We start from the raw sequence: 20,479 nt of genomic DNA on the forward strand, positions 1-20,479 counted from the left end.
CACATAGCCAAGGAAACTTGGACTGAGCAGGCAGTCTGTCTATTTAAAATGCACGTCCGCTACCTCATTTTGATGTAATTTCTCTTGTTCTTGTCTCCTCACATAGGAATTATTTCAGATCACTCCTATTAGAATAAGTGAAGTAGGATTTCAAAAGGGAATAGCCTGGTAGATTATTTTTCAGTAAATAAAACCTGCAGGATCCCAGAGTGGTCTGCCAGCAGGCAGGTAATGCATTTCCTCATTAAGTGCTTTGCACATCTACACTGTCTTCATTACTGATTTATTCATTTATTTTGTTTTGCATGTGTTTAAGTTTCTAAACTCTGTGTTTTTATTCCTGATCACTGAAATATTTTAGCACAATGTTTGAAAGAAATGCTATTGAGAGCTTTTATTATATGACAACTATCATTTGGCAAGTTGCTCTTTGAGACAGAATTTTTTTCTTCTTCTTTCTTTAGTGTGGCTATATTATTTTGAGACACATAAAAATGATTTCTTCTAAGAAAATAAATGCTGCACACTGGAGGGACAGCAGATTGTCCAGGGTCTGCTCCTTGCTGCAGATAAGACATTGCCAGCAGCAAGGTGTCTTTAATGATTCCTTCTGGCCACAGCTAAAATACTGATGAGAAGTGAGAGACAGGAGAATCTAAATGCAGCGTCTGAGTGTGTCTGGAACTTGCCCAGACTCACACTTGATATTTTACCAGCAAAAACACCCAGCCCTTGTTTTTGTATAGATAACTATGATTGGACTTACCCTTGACCAATTTTTTCAAATCGGGTATATTTCTTCTTAGGGTCTCCCACACTCACTATGCTCCCTGAAAGAAACAAAATTAAAGACGCTCACTTCAAAATGGAGATACCACCTTATGAGAGATCAGACATGCTGTATGGGGTTGTGAGTTGCACGTAGTCAGGTGGGTAATAATAATGATCAACAACAATACAGGCAGCTCTATAGCACAGCTGGACTCCATAAAGGCTTTTTTTTTTTTAAACAGTCCTTGGAGGTTACCTGTGTCTCTGGACCTTGACAGGGAACTGGCAACGTGTACATATATTGATAGGACACGGATATCAGAAATGAACAAATGTCCATGCAAGTGCATGTCTGTTGTCTACAAACATTAATGAGACCTGGAATAACACCTTTTTTTTTTTCTTCATTCACAATAAATACTCTGTATGATTCTACACAAGTTTTAATACTTTCAAAGATGAAATGCACCTCGGGTTCTAGAATCAATTTTTATGACAGATGCCATTTCAGAACAGGAAGACCATAGCAAAATGTTTATAAGAAGGGATCTTCTCAATCTTTCAGTAGTTTGCCAAAATAATGTTTTCATCCTTTTAAAGAAGAACATCTCATGTTATAATAAATAATTATGGTTGTTTAAAAACTATGACCCTCACAACTGATTATCTCACAATTATTTACAAAGGAGACTGTGCTTGTGCCATTTTAAGAACTGCCTTGCTTGCCTTCACCCTGACCTGGACCAGTAACAAGCATTTGACTCTCAGCAGGGAGATCCTCACAGTTAAGAACCGTGATGCAGAACAACAACAGCAGCATTCCTCCGGAACCAGCATAGCTAGCAACAAAGACAGCTGCACAAGGAGATGCTGGTAAGTCCATGAGTGCAGGTGATGTGATGCACAAAGCAGGCCAGATGGGGTGCTGCCACCTCCTGGCAGCTCCTGGCTGCAGCAGAGGGAAGGCAGGGCCAGCCCGTTTGGCCCAGGCATGGGACATCCAGGTCCCAAGCAATTTTGGAGCACGTGCCAGTGAAAGCTAGAATTAGAGCACGCACAGCTTGATGGTTTCTTGCCCACTCAGAGATGTAGGCAGTCTGAATGGGAAGGAAAGAAAGCAGCAATCAGTATACTAAGTTTATATCGAGTGAAAGAGCCAAAATCTGCTAAATTCAAACAAATCCAAAGGAGTTATTCAAAAACAACATTGTTTTTTTTCCGGTCCAGCAGTTGCCTACATAAAACACAAACAACAGTGTCTAAGTTGATGGTTAAATGGCAATCCAAATGACTTTGAAAAATTTAAGTGTGAATGTACATCACTGAAATGCTTGGAGGAGATTAGCTCAGGAGGAAAGATTGCCCACATTTTGCAGAATACTTTGACTGATCTGACAATATTCCTGCATCACCAATACAAATACGTACTTATTCACCTCCGGTCCAAGCAAAATGAGGTGGCATGCCATTCACTGTAAGTAGTGACGTAGCAAACACCTCTCCCGCTCTCCAGGCCGGTTCTCCAGGGCAGAGGGCTTTAAAAGCTGGATGCCCAGCCAGTGATCCTGCCAGCCAGCACGGCAAGGAGACGGGGCATCGACACCATCTGCTACACTCCTTGCTTAAACAATTTTCCTGGTCCTGGCAAGATCACTAAAAGGAGCTGCAGGGGAAGAGGTTTCCTTTGTGCCACAGTACTCACTCCCCTCTCCCAGCACTCCAGGAATGCCAGCCAGTGCCCGCTGCTGATGGCACTGCAAGCACTAGCTGGCTGAAGATGCTGACATAGTCCCAAGTAGCCTGAAGTGATCCTGCCCTGCTGTCGCTGCCTGCGAGAGATACTGCAATTGTCTTGCCTGGAGTCAAAGCCAAGGACATAGATGACCCTGGTTAACTTTTGTATTTCCTCTGGTCAGAATGCCAACGCTGCCCAGCTCCATGCAAAGCAGAGGACACACCATTTTCAGCTACACTTCAAAATCCATAGCTAAAATTGGACGCCCTGAAGACGGCTGTTGCTGAACTCCTGCAGTGGGATCCTGGAGCAGAACAAGGACAGCTTCCCAGCCAAAGTGAGAACTCACTGAAACACGCAACCTGAGATGAAGCTTTTATTCTTATTCACTAGAATGGGTCTTCGCTGTAAAACAACTCTTCAGCCAAGAGGATTATGACCAGAGGACTCTGGAACTCCCTTTTTAATGGGCTGAAAGAAGGGACATAATCAAGAGAAAGCATTCTCTCCTGCTCGTCCAGGAGGAAGCTTGCACTGCTGAACTTGACCACCCCCCACCAGACCGGGATCCCCATGAATCTCTGCAGTACCAAACCAAGCACTGCTGTAACCTTGTGCTGGGCTGGGTAACAGGAAAAATACTGCGTTGGTGTTGTCCAGCTTGGTGCTGTTCTCAGCTACTAAATGGAAATGCATATCTACTGGGACAGACACCAGAAGTTCACAGACGTTCATGTTAGAAAGCAGTACAGAAAAGAGAGACCGGAGAACAAATACTTTGAATAAAATTTTTCCCAATTTGCTACTGACTCAGATTTTATAGTCCTTCCTAATATCTTGAGGAGGTGCTTTTGCAAGTTACTTGTTTATGTCTGGTATCCTGTAATTAAGCCACTGCTTTTCAAGTATGATAGCACTGAAATCAACAAACGGGCTGATGTGCAGCTCCAGCTCAGAGGAGCACTCCCTATTCTGGACCAGAGATAAACATACCAGCTATTTTGGTGTTTTTTAAGCACTTTCCTTTATCAAGTCCTAAATTAAGTGGATAAGAAAGCAGAATTGGGCCACTTCTGTTTCATAATTACAGTGGAACATATTCATGATTTCATTACAGACAGAGTTTTGTTTGATCTTATCTCAGTATTACAGGCTTTACTCCCTAGTAAAACGTATAATAATGAATGTGTCTCTAAAAAAACCCAAGTTATTTCAAGCAGAGAAGAATTATGAAAGCAATTTAAGATAAAAGAGGGCAAGGGACATCTTCATAAGAGTAGAATAAAACCAACTGCAGAGAAAGTAGGCAAGGTGGAGAAGTCATATGAGTTTGAAAACAAACAAACAAAAATCACCCAAACCCACATGCTTAAATCTAATTAGCCCATGACTACAACAGAAGAGCATCACCCCCATTTTTAGATGGCTTCATGGAAGTACAGGAAGATTTTCATTGTCCACATCACAGTTTGCCTAGGCAGATCTTCAGACCTTGCACTGAGTATCAAATTCTTAAGAAAGTAAAAACATGAAAGCATGAAACATTTCAGAGGTGTAACCCTCAATAACTCAAGGGCTCAGTCCTAATCTAGGTTACACGAGCTTCAATAAATGATATGCATACTTAACGTTCAAGCATGCAGGGTACCTGCAGATCTCATGGTAGATGCCTGCCTCAAACATTAGCCTCAGATGAAAGAGTTATAATTTCTCCCTTTATAACCTGACATACCTGCAGATAAACTTCCTGCTCTGGAATAAACACATTATTTCATTATCTCCTCAGCTAAAGCCGGGGAACTTATCCCTTCAGTACCCCCTAATGGCACTGAGATGCAGTTCTATACGGTCCTGTCAACCTGTCAAGGGTGCAGAAAACGATACAAGCAGCAAAGAAATGCTTCAGCTTCTGCAGTCACAGCCACCATCGGTGGCAGGGACATAATGACAAAGGTTGGTTCAGCACAAGAACGAGCCACTGACAAACCACCGTGAAGAAGCCACATACAGACTGTGCTCTTTGCAAGTGGTTACCATCCATTAAAGGCACATATTATTGGCTTTGAGATCAAACACAAGGAGGCATAGATCAATTAACTCATTGTCCTAACAGTTAACAGGAGACAGAGTGAACTGGGGTACCTTATCAACTCAAGGGTTTGTTATCTGACAACACAGCACTGAAAGCTAGAACGTGCAAGAAGCTGATTATTGTGCTGTAAAACCACAAAGGGCTTAATGTGCTTGCCTAGTGTACAATACATGCAGGGCTTTGGGGCCAACAGTCTGGATTCTGATGGCATTAACTGATTGGGAATCAGGTATGTCAAAGGTGTCATTTATCTGAGGAATATGCAGTGAATGTGCTGGAGGCTAGCTCCTGAGAAACGCTTGCAGTGCAGTTTTATCTGATCAGGTCACATAGCTGTGTCTCGTTGATGCCTCTTTATAAGTATAAAGCTAAGAAATAAAATAAGGATTGCTATGAAAGTATTTTTTATTTATTTATTTTGAGGCACACTGAAAACGTGTTCTCTATCCACGGTCTCAACTCATGTCCTTTCAAAGGAGTTCTCTGTCAAAACAGAGAATTCTTATAAAAACAAGCTGTGATATTAGTGGTAGCAGTAAGAACACTAGAATATCCTGTTGGAGGAGACCCCCTTCATGCTGAAGGAATGGGCTTAGTTCTGTAGCTGTCTACAGGTTAAAAGAGAAAGATTCCTGTATTTTGGCTCCGATGACTGGTGAGAAGTCAGGAATCTAAAGAGAATTTAGGAAGCCAAACATTCAGCTAAATTTGGGCATCAGCACACTGGAGTTCACGAGGTCATTCACTAGGCCACAGACTTCTGCTCAAGCAGAAATAATCTCTTTTTTTGCCTTTAGCACAGGCAGAAACTCAGGCAAATCCAAGCCAGTCACAGCTGCCCTCAGAGGCAGAAGGAATATCCAGAGTGCTCCTTCACTTCCTCTAAGCACAGTAACAGTTTGTGTGAGGAGTTGTAATTGACCCTTTGTCACTAAGCTAAGGTTGATCATTTGGTACATAAAATCTTGAGACATGCATACAATACACTGCTTTATCAGACAAGAAATACAGAATACGTACTCAGTTTCTCTAGGATCTCCTCGTCTGTCATCTTGGACTTTTTTCCGCTGCCGGTCTGTGTTTCTGTACAGAGTATTTGTGTTCGAGTTTTCAGGCTGGGGAGTTGTGGCTTCTTTAGCCGGTGCTGGTGCAGCGACAGGTTCAATTACAGAGCGAGTGTAGATCTGTGACAGTAAATTACTGTGTGTCAAAAAGGTGGATCGCAGAGTTGCCCCAAGACTGTGACACAAACACTTAGGAAGATGCTGTCTGCCATACCCAGGGCTCTTAAAATGTTCCTTTTCACTTTCCACTTCTCAAATAAGGATAAATGAAGGCTAGTTTTACACAAGTTCACGGCCAGTTTCATTTTCTATTTTATTTTCTGAAAGATGACTGAAACAATGAATTTACTGTGCTGCCAGAACAGAGAAATGGCTATGTCCAGGGCCTTGTTCCTTGCTGCTCATCTGTTTATATGGGTAACAAAATGACTCGCAGTTGGAACTTTGCTAACAGTTCCAAAGATGGCACCAATATAGTGCTGAAGGCAACAGTTTTGCAACAGAAATAATGAGCATTAGGACACTGGTTTTATCAGTTAGATAGGTATCTGAATAGAAGCAACAAGCATTTCCCTTTTCTGGTCATAACTGCTGAACTGACTTCTCGTCAGTGTTTCAAGCTTTAAGTAGTGGCCATTAGGACCTGCATTACAGTCTTTCAGACTTCCACTTTCTCTTCACATTGCACAGCTGTGTAGGATTCTCACCAAACTTCAGCCGTATACAAGTTAATAGTGTAGTCTAAGTTATTCATTTAGCTCCTCATATAGTGAAGAGGGATGGGTACCTCCAGGGTACTAGTTTCTCCTAAATGTCCTACACAGGTGCTCAATGGATCTGGTGACTGCTCCCTCCACTTGATGACACAGCAAGTCCACAGATACTTTGGACAAAGTTGTTCACTTTTATACTAGCAGCATTAAAAGAAACAATGCTACCTCTTAGTTGATGCTAAGATAAAGTTCATTGTTCCAATCAGCATCACAGGAAACTCTTAACTAAATAAATAATTAAGTTCCATCAGATTTTCATGGTGTCAGTAGCCTGGGTGAAGCAATACCCCATGACAGGGCTCCAGCCTTCAGACCCTTCAGCAACGTGCCCCAAGTGCCGTCTGATCAGAAACATTCATTACACCACAAGCAGTGCTGACTAAAGCTGGGACCTACTGATTTTGTATGTTCAGGCCGTGGTGCAATAACAGGCGGAGGTTCATTGTCATCTTCCTCTTCCTCATCTTCTTCATCCTCTTCTTCAGAAACAGAAGGCGCTAACGGGGGTTCTGATGCTGTTTTGTGCTCTGTGGACAGACAGTAGCATGACTGACAATCACCATGTTGGCATTTGGGAGGTTTGATAATTACATACAACTCTGCTTAGCTATCAGAAACCAATCTATACATGCCTATAGTGAGCCCTAGACACCTCACTTACCCTACAATTTAAAGGTTACAAATTACAATGTTTTGTTAATTCGTCTTGGTGTTTTTCATTTTTGCTTTTTAGTTTTTACAATAATCTATTACATATGCTACTGAACTGTGCCATGTGTACATTACTGGAGTAATCAATTAAACAAAAACAACTGAATAATTCCCATGTTTTGTCGAAGTCTGATTTCACGTAAGTAATGCTTGAATCTATCACTAGAAATCACATCTAGTTGCTAGTTAATTGCTTTGGCATTGTTTTTGCAGAAATGGTACCAGTTAATTAAGTTAACAGGTGTCTGCTGGCTAGGTTAATTAGCACACTTCAAAGTGCAAAGTCTCCTGCATTTGTCTTGCAGGGAATTTTGCTTTGTAGAGAAAGGCTGTTTGTTGCTTTATTATTTTACCCCTGGGGTAGTCACATTACATGTTTCCACAGTGCTGAATTTCCCTGTTCAGCTCCTTTTTCACTACCGTCTTCCTCTTTATCTAATCATAAAGCAATACACTGATCTCTCCACTATTTCTCTCTTATTGCGACAGTGACCCAGAGTGAATGCAGCCTCTCAGCGGCACGGTGCATCCTGCTGACCTCTTGGTGGCTGCCAGGCAGACGTCCCAACTGCTTACCCAGGCTCCCATTACAGCAGCGGAGAAAAAAGCTACTGCCAGGGCGCAGTCGACCTTCAGGCAGAAGTACAAACACAGGGCAGGCGAGGGAAGTCTGGATGATCAGTTTAGACACAGATAAATGTCTACATGTAAACAGAAGCTTAGAGTGCAGATATTTAAAGTTAAGTGAGTTGAAACCCACTTATCTTTAAAACAGTATCAATTTAGTATAGTGCAAATAGCAGTAACGAAAAGCCCACAGGAAACAGGGGGAACTAATTCATCTTCGCACCGGTGCTGTACTGCATAGCTGCACAGCTGCATTTGGTCACCTGGATGTGAACACACTGGCATATATGCCAGGAATACACACGCGAGAATCCTATTTTCTGTGAGATGCAGTTCCATCACCCAGCTTTCTAAGGTAAATGGCTATTAATAGGCTATTAATATGGCCAAAAGTAGGGGGGAATGATACAGGAGATATCCTCAACACTAGTTTAAGGGGCAATGCTATCAAGGGTGCCCTAATGGGAAGGTGTACATTACTCTGTCATGTATTAAATCAGTGTATAGCTTTCTATATACATCGCTAGCATTTTGCTTACATGGGGAGAGAAGATATTAATGCAAAAATAACGAAGGGAATAATCGCATTTCTGCTCTGTTAAATTCTTATAACTTTTTTTTCCACCGGGCTCCACGTTTGGTCTAACAGCACTAAATTGTGTAGCTAGAACATAAAGTCATATTATTTAATGCTAGACTCCCATTAGGGAGTGAAATGAAATTTAAAAAAACTCCAATGACTGCTCACTCCTGTCAGAGTTGTTTTCTCTATAACATTCAACCAGCATCCTATGAGCAGGTAACTTTCAAAAGCTGACATCTTGACGTCTCACTGCTGGCTACGTTTACTAGAACAAAATAGCACAACATCTGCCAGTGTGTCCATACCCACTGGAAAAGCTGTCTGGAAGGCTTTAGTATGCTCCCATGAAACCCAAACTTCCTTTTAAAAGTTTCATGTTTTATGAAAGATAATGAAAGTGGTATCAAATGAAAATTTATTGAAAAAGAAGTGTGAATATTCAAAGATGATTTTCATTTCATTATACACAGTCTCTGCTGTGTAATCACAAACCGAAAACGATGTTGCTTAACACTTGAAAATAAAGGCCAAATCCCTACTCAATCATTTGCTATTTAATGCACTAAGATTAACACTAATAAATCTGGTCAATATTAATGTGAATGTCATGAGAACATCTTTGGGATTGCTACAGCAATTCAGTATTAATTAGAGTGAATCATTACTTAAAACTTTCTTTCTATGGTTCCAGTGAGTTACATATCAATTATAGCCTTATTTATATTCAGCTACATATCCAGCTGTACTAAGGATAAATCATAAAATTTAATAGAAATGGTTTCCAAGTTGTTAAAACTATATGAAATGGGCTAATTAGACAGTACTGCATATTGTTGTGAATTATATATTCCACCACGGCTAACAACAGTACGCAATCTTCTGTCTGCAAAACCAGACAGTATAAAATCTGTAGAGAAGTTCTTAAAGGGAACTAGAAAATAGCCAGTAATCCTTTTGGTGCTGCTGCAAAGACATTAACGTACTTCCTTTCAGCCTATAAGGCTGGCACTCTATCAGGAAAGTCAAAGCTCACAGTTTGCTCCACAATCACATGCTTTGAAAGCAAAGGTTACTTTCACACTCACCGAAGGATGGGCTTCTATGTATCCATGGGCGCTTTTATCTGCAATGTGCAAGGGAAAATTAACATCGTTATAAAACGGCATCCATTGTGGGGAATCCCACAGAACAAGCAAATCCAAATTGAAATCATTTTTCTTTCACAACGTCCCTCCAGTAACAAGAGTTATTTTACACAGAAAGCAAGAAGCAGGACAATATACTAGGGTATTGTTTTTCTACAAATACAAATTTTTCTTCAACATCCAATGCTTCCACTGCCCAAAAGAGCTAAAGCAGTTATTGTTTCTTGTTTGTTTGTTTTTAAAATAAATTGCATGCATTGATTCTCTCTAGCTTGCTGCACATGTGTCCCCATAAAAGCTTCAGAATCCGCCTTAGCTAGGTGGGTTCTGTTCTGACACAGCCCAGTAACAGCTAATTAAGATGCTAGATCCTTCTTTTAATGCTGGACAGGAATACATCCATCCTTCTAACTTTCGGTAGTACTGAGCTCAGGAGCATACACTAACTGTTTAGAATTTTGCATTTCATCACAGAAGTACTCGCTATTTTAACAGACATTAAATGATGCTTTCCCTTAAAAAAGAAGACAAATGTTAATACTTTCTGGAAATAACTGCATGGTTTTTAGAAGGTCCTCTGAGAAGCTGCCCCAGCCTGCATTTTAGGAGTTGTATTGGTTGAACCAGCAAACTGAGGAAATTACAGACTCCAGCACCACAGACTATCACGTGTAGGAACTGAACCACTGCAGGCTAAGTTACAAAATGCTTTCCACACCCTGTTGGACACAGACACCCCCTCATCAGCTGAAGCTGTTGACACAAGCTTTACCAAAACAAATGCATCTTACTGGTATTTCTGTTTTAAATGCATCTCAGTTATTAAGAAATAGCAGAAGAACACATCAATATAAAAGCCAGATGTGCTGCATCTAGAAACACCACTGCTTTCTTGCTAGATCTGTCACAAGCCGGGGCTTGATTAGTGAAATGAGAAAAAAAGATAGGCCAAAGGAAAAAAAAAGGCAAACTACAGCACAGACTTGCTTTCTCATTTTTGCAACTCTAGACTACAATTTTGCAGACTGTACACAACCATGAGAGAAATGACACCACCATCACGTTTTCAGGCTTTGGCATGGTAATGCCTAAATCATGAGGATCTTCCTGGAATGCCACAGAGATGGCTCTGGACATTACTGCTTTGGGACTTCTCTACAGCTCATACAGAAAATCCTTGAAAATTCTTCTCTTCATAAAATACCACAAAAATTCCTCGTAGTCCATAATCTATTGCTCCTAGGATCCAACAGTAATTCATAAGATGAACTAAATGGGTGTGCCCTGTACCCCTGAACACTGCGAAGTAACAAGAATGCAAAGATATAAAATAGAAGTAAACACGATCTCTGGCTGCTGATGCTTCTGAATAAAAATGACAGTGACTGTCTAGCACCTTATTTAGTTCCGAAAACAAGACAAAGAAAAGTTAGTTTCAATGACATTCGTGGACAAAAGGGGAAATTAACTCATTTCAGGAGTATCCCACTAAGAGTAATTTTCTAAGGTTGCTTCTTGACCACTGAGCATTCTTGAGCTTCAGTTTGACCCACTTAGGTGCCTGACATCCCTTTTTTTGCAGTGAGATGGTAACTTACCTCCTGATGTAAAGCTCATATATTTCTGGTTGTTAACTGTTTCTTTGGAATCATAAAATTTGAGGACGTCAAGAACTGCTTGTGGGTTCTTCTTCTGCTCTAGTTTTGTTATGTTGGAGGTCTGTAGTAGCCTGGCCCACTGCTCTGGAATGCCCTGTAGATGCCAAGTGGAAAGAATGTTAATTTAGAGTATTTAACAGCTGCAGCTGTACAGATCTTTACCAAGATCCCATGCTACCTGTAAGATTACTTTCAGAAATTTTGATTGATACCTTACATTAAAATGAGAAGCTTAAACAGTAGATGCAATCATTCTCTTCTCTAACAAAATACAGAGATAAAACCAGGATCCAACTTTAAAAAGAAAAGAAAGTTATGATCGTGACAGGAAAAAAAGTGCATGAAACTCATCTTTAAATCAATTCTGCTCTTCCATGGAATAATGATTTAAGGCTTAGCTCGTTTTCCTGGTGATTCAGTGCAGACATGACAAGACTATTCTATATTTGTGGACAACACAGTGTATTTTAGGAGCTTTACACTGGATTTTTAATGCTTAATAATGCAAACACATTGGTGAAATGATCACTGCTGTCTGATTAAAAGGTAAACCCCACCCTGATAGGACAATTTGCAGCATTATCAGGGAACACGGAGGGGTTAAGCATCTGCGTTTAAATTGTCAAAATTGTAACACTGAGTTGTACCACAGCTACTGCTGTTAAGGATGTCTCTTTTCTGAGCTCCTGCAGCTCTGTATGTTCTCGACTGTAAAACTGCAGAAATTCAGGACTCAGAAAACAGGCTGAGAGTGCCAATGCCTTGTATGAATTCTCAAACATCTAACGAGGAAGGGTGGCATTTGAGAATTGATCCAATCACTGAAAGCCACTACTCTGCATTGGAATTGTATTAACAAACATTGCTTTAAATATCCAGTATAATTTCCTAAATTTGAGAGCCTATAATTTTCCCCATTTACTGCACAGCCAACATCTACCAGCGAATTTGTAGGGCTTATTGAATGAAAAACTACACCTGAAGTGCATTTACGCTTACCCTTGGTGCCACCCCAACCTAGATACACATTTTAACATGGCTTCTTCCTAAGAAGTTCTCTGCAAAACAATGTGTGACATGGGCCTCCAGAGTTTGGGATTAATGAAAAAAAAGTGGGATAAGCCAAGCAACAAATCTACTGCACACACATCAACCTGCTGCTGCAGTGCTATGACATCTCAAAGAAGCACTTTGATGCAAGCTTCTTTGGGCCTGTGACGCACCTCTGGGAGCTTCCCTGTGCACATCTGTGAGCCATAGAGATCTGGCTGTAATGGACGTAAATAAAGAAAGAAAAGAAAGTTAAAACAGAATGTGGGACAACTTAGAAGGTGGTAGGAGGTGAAACCAATGGGCCAAAATGGGGTAAGTCCCATCTAAAATGGGAGCTCTGAGGTAGGTACTAAATAGGTGGCGGACAGGCTACAGGAAGGCAGGCTTAGGAAAACAGAAAACTCATGACCGTTCCAAAGTTTGGAAGCATCATTCCCCCTCCTCGCTTTTTTTAAGCCAGTTTTTCTCTCCCTTCTAAAAATGCATTACTGAGGATTAACGGCAAGTGACTAGAAAAATTACTCATGGTTTCTTTTTCTTTTTAATTAAAAAAATAAAGATAAAAGAGAAATATCTGGGCTTTTACTGTTTGTCTAGTTTTTAAAGCCGGGTCAGCAATTTTGAATGGCTCTACACAGGATTTTCCAATGGTTCCCCAGCCCCATGATCACAACTGGCCACTGCATGAGTCAACAAAGTGCAATGGAGAAAGCAGCTGGTCAAACTCAGATTTCACACTGGGAGGTTGTGTGTGGTCATAATCCAAATAACCTACATGTGCCAGACTGAAAATTGGGGCAATTCAGAAGGCTTTACTGAACTAATAATGTGCGACTTCTTTGGAGTTTTAGCCACACCTTTCTCCCACTTGCAAATCCTGTAATCTTGAAACTTTAAAAGTTTGGTTGGTGACCGTGTCTTATTCTAGACTGGGGATCAGGAAACTGTTCCAAAAATGCATGCCTCACAAGATGCACTCAAAGCCCTGCAAACCACACTTCTTCCTCCATTCAGAAAATGCAACTGTTCCTTCAAAATCAATCAATATAAAGCTCTGGAAGCATGCTCCCACCCAACAGTTTTGAGCCAATTTTATTTTGGGCTTTAAATCCTAATTCTTAGCAAGTGGGGTTGCTCCAAGCATAGTGAAATGGAGATATAAAATACGTTCATGAGCAACAATGCAGCTTGGTACTCAAGGCTGAAAGCCAAAACTCAGGAGCCCATGCAGGTGTCCCCAACTTTGCTTTGAGATGCAACTAAGGGCAATCAGGTGATGCAGCCAGGGGGTGACTATTAGGTGTTAAAACATGGTTCGATGCATTGCACGTAACCAGTAGAGGAAACACCAATGGCATGACAACTGGAATAATTTGAAACTTAACAACAAACAAAAACATACGAAGAAACCATATTTGTACATGTATTGCACATTCCCATGGCACTTCCAAACTTTTGAAAGAGACAGACAGTGTTGTCACTAGACAGTGGGAATATTTGTACGTGGTATGGCTACTGGCAGCCCCTGCAGAAGGACTGCCCAGCTGATACACCAGTTGGACCCAGGCTGGGACAAATCAAACATGTCAGATGTGACGTGAAATGCAATGCTTGCATCTGGAGACTCACTGGGGGCTGACAGGTAGTTCTTAATAGCACAATTCCCTTGCTGACTGACATTTTGCTCCACTAAGGACAGCAGAGTTAAGCCTTGTGCTGGCAAGCTGCATGGGAGGAGTGAGGAGTCACCTTTCTCTTTGGTCTGTTTTAAATCAGTTGGAGCCTTCACAATGTGCAGCACTGCACTTGCGCAATTTAGGAACAAGAATTGCTGTAGAAATGTTGTGAGAAGCAGCAGCCGTCTCATGTCTGCTGTTTTCAAAGGGGAAAAAAAGATATTAAAAAGAAGTAGTGCTACAGCAGTAACAGTGAATATATTTAGCCAGGTTTTGTCCTGTGAAGGGCTAGGACCCGTGCTGGTGGCATCTCACATGAAAATCAACAAACTCCAAAGCTACAGACTGTTTTGACGCACTGGATAATAGCAATAATATTCACACTGATTCAAACCGTCATCTCTGAATTAGATAGAGAACTTAGAACTCAAATGCGTTAACCTCTGCTTCCCTCCTTTTTGCTGCAGCTGGCAGGGATGCACAACTAACTGGGATCCTCGCCGCCAGCCAGCCAGCCTAGGAGAGAACAGGTAGTGAGTGACCCATCGCGTTTGCGTAGAGCCAGAAGGAAAGTCTGAAGCACAGGGCAGAAATACAGGCAGTAGGTTGAAAGGAAGAATAAATAGAGGAAAGGAAGAATAGCTCAACATTCAGTGGGGAGAGCAGTGAAACAAGGAAGGAAGGAAGAAGTAAGAAACTCCAACACAAAAATGGAGAAAACAAAAGCATAACATATAACGTGGTAACAAGATAGAGAATGGTGCTGAAGAGAAACCCGAGCAATAAAGTGGCTACAGAGAGAGGCAGAGAGGAAAAAGAGAAAAAACAGGGTAGCAGGGAAAACACTATTTTAAAATTTTACGCTAAGTTTCTGAATGCAAATGACCACATCTGGGTACTTTAAATGAGTATTTAATCAAGCACTAGGGTTCAGCACAAAAATAATTTTGAAAGATTTTATATCTTTTTTTTAACTAAAGCTAATTAACTAGTCTACATATTTTAAATGTAGCTGTGTTTCCTAATTACTAAGAATTTTTCAGTTTCACTACTTCTTTGAAGACACGCTATCATTATGTGTGTCCTTTTCCTTTTCCTGTTGCTAGTACTATTACTGCTGCTGTTGAAGTGTACAGAAAGTTTCCAGCCTCCTGAAATGTTTTTGAGAAGCAAAAATAGCAACAGAAGTAAAAAAAGTGATGAAGAACCCACATTTAGGGCTCAAATTTCAGAAACCAACCAGACTTTGTCCAAGCAAGTGATTTGTCCCATCCTGTTTGGTGTATGCAGCACACGCTACAGTCTGACATACGGTGAGAACACAGTCTGACCACTTAGCTCACAGGGTACTACTGATGGTACGGAGAGTTGCTAATGTTTCCTCTCACCTCTGCAGTTCAACCAAGTGTAAGCTTACTGCCATCTCAGCTTCACTGAGTAATGGTTTCAGCACCTAGCCAGCAGTCTGAGAAAATGATTTGAAGTCCCCTGCAGACTTCAAGGAGCTTCTATCAGACTCATTTTTCCCAATGCTTCATATACTTTGTAATGTAAGTAAAAAAAGCTGATCACCTAGCCTAACAGGCATAGTTTGAAGATTACTGAATTAAAATGAATGGACTTCAACATTTTGAAGTTCTTTCTGAGCATCTCCAAGAGCTGTCTGCAGAGCAGCTGGACTTTGCACTTTGGGGCCAATTGTCTACAGCAAGACAGACGCTATGCGCATATGTGGGGTTTTTCAGTGCTTTCCCAAAGACTGAATAACCAGCCTGTGGGACTGGTAAAAGCATACACCTACATTTTTCTTAAGTTTTTCATTTTCCACAGACACTCTGCTGATAATCCTTGGAGAAAAAAAAAGCAGCCTGAATCAGAAGTAAAACACTCCAAACCCTAAGCCCAAAAAATAAAGGTCTCTTTCTTCACAGCCTGGCTGTTGTCATCTGAAGTTTCTGGCAACAGGCAGCTATTTTACCATCAAGAAAGCAGAAATTTTAGTAAACATGCAACACAGCAGTTACTTACTGTGAATTCTCCAGTGACGGCATCAAACCCCACGTGAATCGTGTGTTCAAAGTCTGAAGGAAGAGAGATCTCCGGACGTTCCTTCTCTTTCTTCTTATTGGCTAGGGGCAAAATGTTAACATGCACTTATTTTCTGTACAGCTTTTCATTCAAAAATTATCACAATCGTTTGCGCTCAAATAGGGTTTTAAAACTGGGTAACAGTTCAAAGGTTACTTGACAATTAATACAACACCAGCCTGAATGTCAGCCCCTGCTTTGAGAAGGTCTAGAAGGTGATATTTGATTTTGGTTTTCTTCCAATCAGTGTCACAGCTGCCAAAGCAAGGGAATTTAAGTTCATGAAGTAGTTTCCTTATGCCACCTCTACCCAGTATGACTTCTACTGTCAGTTATTTTCTCCATAAGTTTTCATATCTAGCCACTAAATTCCTGTTTGACTTTGCTCTCTGGGCTCCTGCAGAAGTATCCAGGACGTGCACGTGTGAGCCTGTCTGCATGCGTGTCTTCTCCACCATGCTCTGAACCTGTCAAAGTCAGCCAACTCAGAGAGGAGAGGTTTTAAAGATAACCAGGTTCCTAAAAGTCCTGTGAAAACAGGCAGAATGTTTGGCAAACTCCCAAACACACAGACGAAGGTAGCATAAACCTGCGTTCAGATACCCATTCTGCTGACAAGTACTTGAATTATTTGGCTTCCCTGGAGCACCCACACGCTCCAGGAGCGATCACCATGTGGTTGAACAATCCCGTGCAGAGCATCTGTAGGATCCTCTTTAGTGCCAGGGGCGTATCTGTAACAGCTGAGTGGGAAGCTGCTGTTCTACCAAACACATTAGTCATCTCAGTGACAAAATCACATCCTAATGACGAGAATGGAGCAAATATTACAGTGTCCACTTGTAGTATGGGAAAGTTAGAAATGCAAACTCAGGAAATAAGACACGTGAAACTCTCATGATGCATGCAAAAAAAAAAATTTTAAAAATGACATCATCTTATATCTTTAAATTGAGCACCCTGCACCTCAGGATCCTACCTTTCCTCTGCCACCCTTCCTATTCATCTAATGTATACCTGTTTTAGGTATCCTCATTATGGTCCTGAGCAGCTTGTTCTGTAGGTCTGATGTAGTACGACTTTATGCTAACAACTGAGCGACCCAGAGCTATACAAGATGTTTATACTGTGCTTGTCTTGATGGGACCCTCTATCAGGATCTCTAAATGCCACTGCGTTACCATTTATTAACAATAACAGGAAAATGACGACGTGTGCCACAGTTACACATCAGCAGGAGGGAAAGGAGCAATTGCTCAGTTCCCGTCTTTATATTCGATATTCCCTCCATGCAGTGCCAGTGACAGCCCTGCTCTGCACATTAAAAAGACCTGGAGGAAGACAATGCTGCTAGCTCAATCACAAGCTTCCCCTTCTACACTGCTATCAGCCAGGATAGAGCTTTGCAAAATCTATCTTCTGTCACATCAGCCTTCACTGCTCATGGACGCGTAATTAGCCTGCATTTTAGTATTACATTTGCCCACTTCATGAGTTCCCCCAGGTGCCTCACCCAAGGGCTGAGCTCCCAATGCACCAGCACCCCTCGCATCCTGGATCTGCCTTTGCTCACAGACAGCAAGGCTCCCCGCAGCAAACCACTCCAAGTTTCCAAGTTGTGTTTTATCTTATAAAGGAAAGCTTCTCCTGCCTCATTTTTCTTCTTCTACCTTGCAGCCTCGCTTAGCTGGAAGATGGTCTGCTCCTCCTAACTAAAATCCAGAGTACTTGGGATGTTTCTAATTCTTCCCCTGCACTGTTGCATTCATCCTCATTAAATAATTAACCGCCACCTTTCAGCTGTACTGCAACCCCCTACACAATGCTCATTGATGAATTATTTTCATTTGGCACTCAATAAAGATAGCAGCAATATATCACATATGAATGCAAAGGCTTTTTGCCTTCTTTTATCTCTAAGGTGGTGTTGCTTTAATTTTCAGGATAAAGGTTGCCAGTTAGATGTCATCTTTGTTCAGCACACCTAACTTTTTGCTGTAGATAACACTCACTGGCTTCTCCTTACCTCATCATTTGCAAGCAAATGCAGTGAAAATTAGATTTAAAGGGTCAACAAATTCAGTTTAAAGCAACAGTCAAATCTGTATGTGAAACAAGGTATTAGAGAAAACGTTCCATCAACAGCAGCACTCGTCCTTTCCAGGCCTCTCCTGCAGGGACAAGCATCCCAGCTCATTCCTCACCATTTGGCTCCTCTGTTTCACAGGGCTCTGCCTACCAGGTGCACACAGAATGCCTATGGACCAACGCAGATCTGGTGTAAACTATATACAGAATTAAAAATCTGTTCACAGCACCCTCCCCTCCCCCCCCCCCCCCCACTCCAGCAGCCTTATCCTTTTCTTTCTCCTCCACTAATATGAAACACTTGGAGCTTCATTCCTCTCCTCTGTTCTTTTCCTGGACAGGAGGCATCCAGATGACTTCAGGTCAGACTCCACTTCCATCCAGCACCTTCACTGGGAGCGACGTTACTCACCCAGTGATCTTTACACAGATGTACCTCTGGAGGTGAAAGGAGGATCTGAGCCGTGGTGGGCCTGCCCCCTTCTTATTGCCTTAGGTTCAGTGTTCTGCAGGGCCTCAGTTCACACGCTATATTAATTTATTGCACAGCAATTGCAGGGGGGTTAGAAGAGCAAGGCTGGATGCAAACAGCTGGAAGAGCACAAGCCATTTCTTTCTGTTCTCAGGTCTCCTGAGGCAACAGCACTTTGCTGAAAGGAAACACTGCGGTCCCATCACCATCGCTACCTCTGAAGAAAATGGCTCATGTCACAGCTTCGGCATGGGATGTGGGGAATGGGTTCGATTCCTTGCTCCACACACAGACTGCCCAGGTGACACCGGGAATGTATTTCAGTATTCCTGCCCCAGGAAACGGGGTACCTTCCCCAGCGATGGGGCAAGAGGAGCTGTACCAAGAGATGGGAGGAGATCAGGTGTGACTTCAGTGGCTTGCTTTGACTGTAGAAGCATAGACAGGCCCTGCACAGTCATCAGTGGCTTACCGAAGCAAGGTTTTATACGCTGAAGTGCTCAAACCCTAACTGAAAACCAAGGTATTACACTCCGGTAGCATAGCGCTGCCAAACAGTGCGGGTCCCTGAGTGCAGCAGTGCCAGCACAAACCCCTGCCTGTGAGGGAGCACAGCACCACCTCCATCCTCGCATCCCTGCTGTCTGGGGAGCAAACGAAAGGCAACACAGCTCCTGCAGGTTTGGGCACGAACACCCTGCCACGGTATTTTCATGTTCTGTGCGCTAACACCAGCAGCGGACTATCGCTATAAATCTGCGAGGCTGAAAAGCATTGCACCCAGCGCGAGTAGCCATATTCATCACCTTCCATGTTTATAAGCAGGACTCTCAAAAATGTGTCTGAGTCTGCAAAGCATGCATTCGCCAGCTGATGCCCTGACCCACAAGCCAACCATGAGATGAAACCACCTCAAGGGGCTTGACCAGCCAAGTTAAATTTACTCCATTTATTACTTCACCCAACAAAATTAAGCTATAACTCTTAGCTTACTTTCCCTCCCAGCCACATTTAAAACCATGACACTTGCGTACTTCCTAAGACTGCTCTGTCTGATAGTTATTTATGTCTATTTTTAATGTCACTGCCCATTTCCAGGAGGGGATGTTTCTGGATCTCCCTGTTTCCACACGCATTTCGCACTGCACCTCCTGCTTTAGAGCCATGCCCTCGGAGAAGCACAAACCACCCTGCCAGCAGCAGGCAAGTGACCCGAGCCATTCTGGGAATCAAACAAGCAGGGACAGATTTTAATTCCAGCCTTTAAAAAGCATCAATTGAAAATTCATTTTGTTCCCAGAAGGAAACATTTGGGGAAGTGCTCTGCAGGGTGAACCTAACAGATCTGCCTGAGGCATGGTCCAGCAGGTCACCGATGGCCGAGGTCTGTGAGGACACCTGGATTTCACCTAGCCCCACGGTCTGCTCAAAGCTGGCCACCTGGAGCAGCTGCCCAGGACTGTGCCAAGCTGAATACCCCCAAGGATGGAGATTTCACAGCCTCTCTGGGCAACTTGTTTCAGTGTTCAACCACAACCACAGTTAAAAAAAAAATAAAAAATTGTTATGCTTAAATTGTAAATTTCAACCTAAAATATTCTGTATTTCAATTTGTTCACACTGCCTCCTATACTGCAATGGGCACAAAAGATGAAGTCTGTGTGTCTTTTTCCTCAGAAGTGCTTTCCAGCTGGATGACCCCAGTGCGTACTGGTGCACAGGGCTGTTCCTCCCCAGGTGCAGCCCTCTGCATCTCCCTTCCTTGACTTTCACAAGGTTCCTGTCCATACATTTCTCCAGGCTGTTGAGGTTTCTCTGCCACCCCATCTGCTGTGTCAATCACTCCTCCCAGTTTTCTATCACCTGCACACCTGCTGAGAAAGCTGCAGTCTGTCCCATCGCCCCACTCATTATTGAAGATGTTAGACACTGCTGGTCCCAGT

At 42.2% G+C, this 20,479-nt stretch overlaps 1 protein-coding gene across 1 annotated transcript in view; it reads right to left on the minus strand.

The window, feature by feature from the left end:
- The window catches only part of PAK3 (p21 (RAC1) activated kinase 3), a 54,572-nt gene that overhangs the window by 16,769 nt on the left and 17,324 nt on the right, over nt 1–20,479 (minus strand). Inside the window, 7 exon segments of the mRNA XM_040572323.1 lie at nt 767–830; nt 5,619–5,661; nt 5,663–5,782; nt 6,832–6,960; nt 9,436–9,479; nt 11,100–11,253; nt 15,917–16,017. Coding sequence (XP_040428257.1) covers nt 767–830; nt 5,619–5,661; nt 5,663–5,782; nt 6,832–6,960; nt 9,436–9,479; nt 11,100–11,253; nt 15,917–16,017 — 655 coding nt within the window.

This window comes from Cygnus olor, chromosome 13, assembly GCF_009769625.2.
Source record: "Cygnus olor isolate bCygOlo1 chromosome 13, bCygOlo1.pri.v2, whole genome shotgun sequence".
NCBI lineage: Eukaryota > Metazoa > Chordata > Aves > Anseriformes > Anatidae > Cygnus > Cygnus olor.